We start from the raw sequence: 1,041 nt of genomic DNA, 5'->3' as shown, positions 1-1,041 counted from the left end.
TCCCTCAGCCTTTCCTCCTAGGGGAGATGCTCCAGTCCCCTCATCATCCTTGTTGCCCTCCTCTGGACTCTTTCTAGGAATTCCTCATCTTTCTTGAACTGGGGAGCCCAGAAGTCACCCTCGTGTATGTGCTCCACTAATGCAGCGGAGCTTCTGGAAGTGGAGGGACATACTTGCCCCTAGACACACATAGGAGACACGGAAAAGCCGGGCTGGCTGCTTGTGGGCAGAGCCTGCTGGTTGTGCGGGGGTTTGAGATGCTCCTCTCCTTTCAGGTGAGACAAGGCAAAGTGACCCGTCAAGGGAAGTTCAAACCCAACAGCTACGCGTATCGGACAAAGGCTGGCACCGTTCTGCTCCACAAGTCAACAATCAACAGGTGGGTGGTGGTCCCTGTGTGTCTGCGAGGGTGGGGACCCTTCACAGCACCAGGGCTGTGCCGAGGCCCCCGGCACTGCCTCCCGCCACGTGTGCGGGTACTGGAGTACAGCACATCTCTGCCTGTTGCTGACCAAGCTGTTCCCCTGTGCAGGGAGGCATCCAAGCTGTACAGCCGCTGGCTAACGTACTTCATGGCGGTGAAGTCCAACGGCGGGGTGTTTGTGAGGGACTCCTCCCAGGTCCACCCGCTGGCCGTGCTGCTCATGACCGACACGGATATCCATGTCCGAGGTGAGTGCTGCAGCAGCCGTGGGGCTGACGCGGCCGCCCGCGCGTCCTCTTGTGCTGCCTGTAGGCTCCTCCTGCTGCGCCTGACACCCCAGGCACCCCGCTCCTTCAGCTCTACCGCAGCCTGAGGGGCTGCGAGGTGGCTACCCCCGACCCCTGCGATGAGCCGCTCTGCCGCTTGCCTTGGCCAGCTCTCTTCCCCTGCTTTCTAAGCCTCTTGCTTTGGACTGGGTGTTGCTGCAGTGGGGCCACAAAGGTGATGATTTGTGAGCTGTTCTCAGCTGTAGCTCTCCAGAGAGGCAAGGAAACCAAGCCACGGGCAGGCTGAGCAGGCAGGCCTGTGCCTGGAGCCTCTTCCCGGGGGGAGGGGGG

At 61.2% G+C, this 1,041-nt stretch overlaps 1 protein-coding gene across 1 annotated transcript in view; it reads left to right on the top strand.

Moving 5' to 3' along the window:
• Positions 1-1,041, top strand: part of DHX30 (DExH-box helicase 30) — a 32,919-nt gene that overhangs the window by 29,957 nt on the left and 1,921 nt on the right. The window contains 2 exon segments of the mRNA XM_035889474.1: positions 276-379; positions 533-675. Of these exon segments, the coding sequence (XP_035745367.1) occupies positions 276-379; positions 533-675 (247 nt within the window).

The sequence above is a fragment of the Egretta garzetta genome, unplaced genomic scaffold (genome assembly GCF_000687185.1).
Source record: "Egretta garzetta isolate BGI_Z169 unplaced genomic scaffold, ASM68718v1 scaffold912, whole genome shotgun sequence".
Lineage (NCBI taxonomy): Eukaryota > Metazoa > Chordata > Aves > Pelecaniformes > Ardeidae > Egretta > Egretta garzetta.
The sequence above is the reverse complement of the archived record's forward strand: the minus strand, read 5'-3'. Positions and strand labels throughout refer to the sequence as shown.